This window comes from Pterocles gutturalis, unplaced genomic scaffold (genome assembly GCF_000699245.1).
Source record: "Pterocles gutturalis isolate BGI_N339 unplaced genomic scaffold, ASM69924v1 scaffold3279, whole genome shotgun sequence".
NCBI classification, from domain to species: Eukaryota; Metazoa; Chordata; class Aves; order Pterocliformes; family Pteroclidae; genus Pterocles; species Pterocles gutturalis.
Genome location: NW_010130319.1, coordinates 1 through 421, shown reverse-complemented (window position 1 = coordinate 421; position 421 = coordinate 1). Strand labels below are relative to the sequence as shown.

At 63.2% G+C, this 421-nt stretch overlaps 1 protein-coding gene across 1 annotated transcript in view; it reads left to right on the top strand.

Moving 5' to 3' along the window:
- LOC104466655 (insulin receptor substrate 1-like) overlaps positions 1-413 on the top strand; it is a gene marked incomplete at its 3' end in the record, with an annotated part of 2171 nt that extends 1758 nt beyond the window's left edge. The window contains 1 exon segment of the mRNA XM_010080165.1: positions 1-413. Within this exon segment, the coding sequence (XP_010078467.1) occupies positions 1-413 (413 nt within the window).
- Positions 414-421: the final 8 nt, after the last annotated feature.

The following is a 421-nucleotide window of genomic DNA, read 5'->3' as shown; positions in this document are numbered from 1 at the left end:
TCCCCCCCCACCGCCACTCAGCCTTTGTGCCCACTCACTCCTACCCAGAGGAGTGTCTGGAGATGCACCCCCTGGACAGCGGCCATCACCGGACCAACTCCGCCCCGCACACAGATGATGGCTACATGCCCATGTCCCCCGGTGTAGCCCCTGTGCCCAGCAGCGGGGGACCCCCCAAGGGTGGTGACTACATGCCCATGAGTCCCAAGAGTGTGTCGGCCCCACAGCAGATCATCAACCCAGGCAGAGGTGGACGCCACCCCCCAGCCATGGTGGACTCCAACGGCTACATGATGATGTCTCCTAGTGGCAGCTACTCCCCTGACAGCGGCTCTGCAGGCTACGGCAAGATATGGACAAACGGTGCCGGCCACCACCCCAAACTCTCAGTGGAGAGCAATGAAGGGAAGCTCCCCTGCGG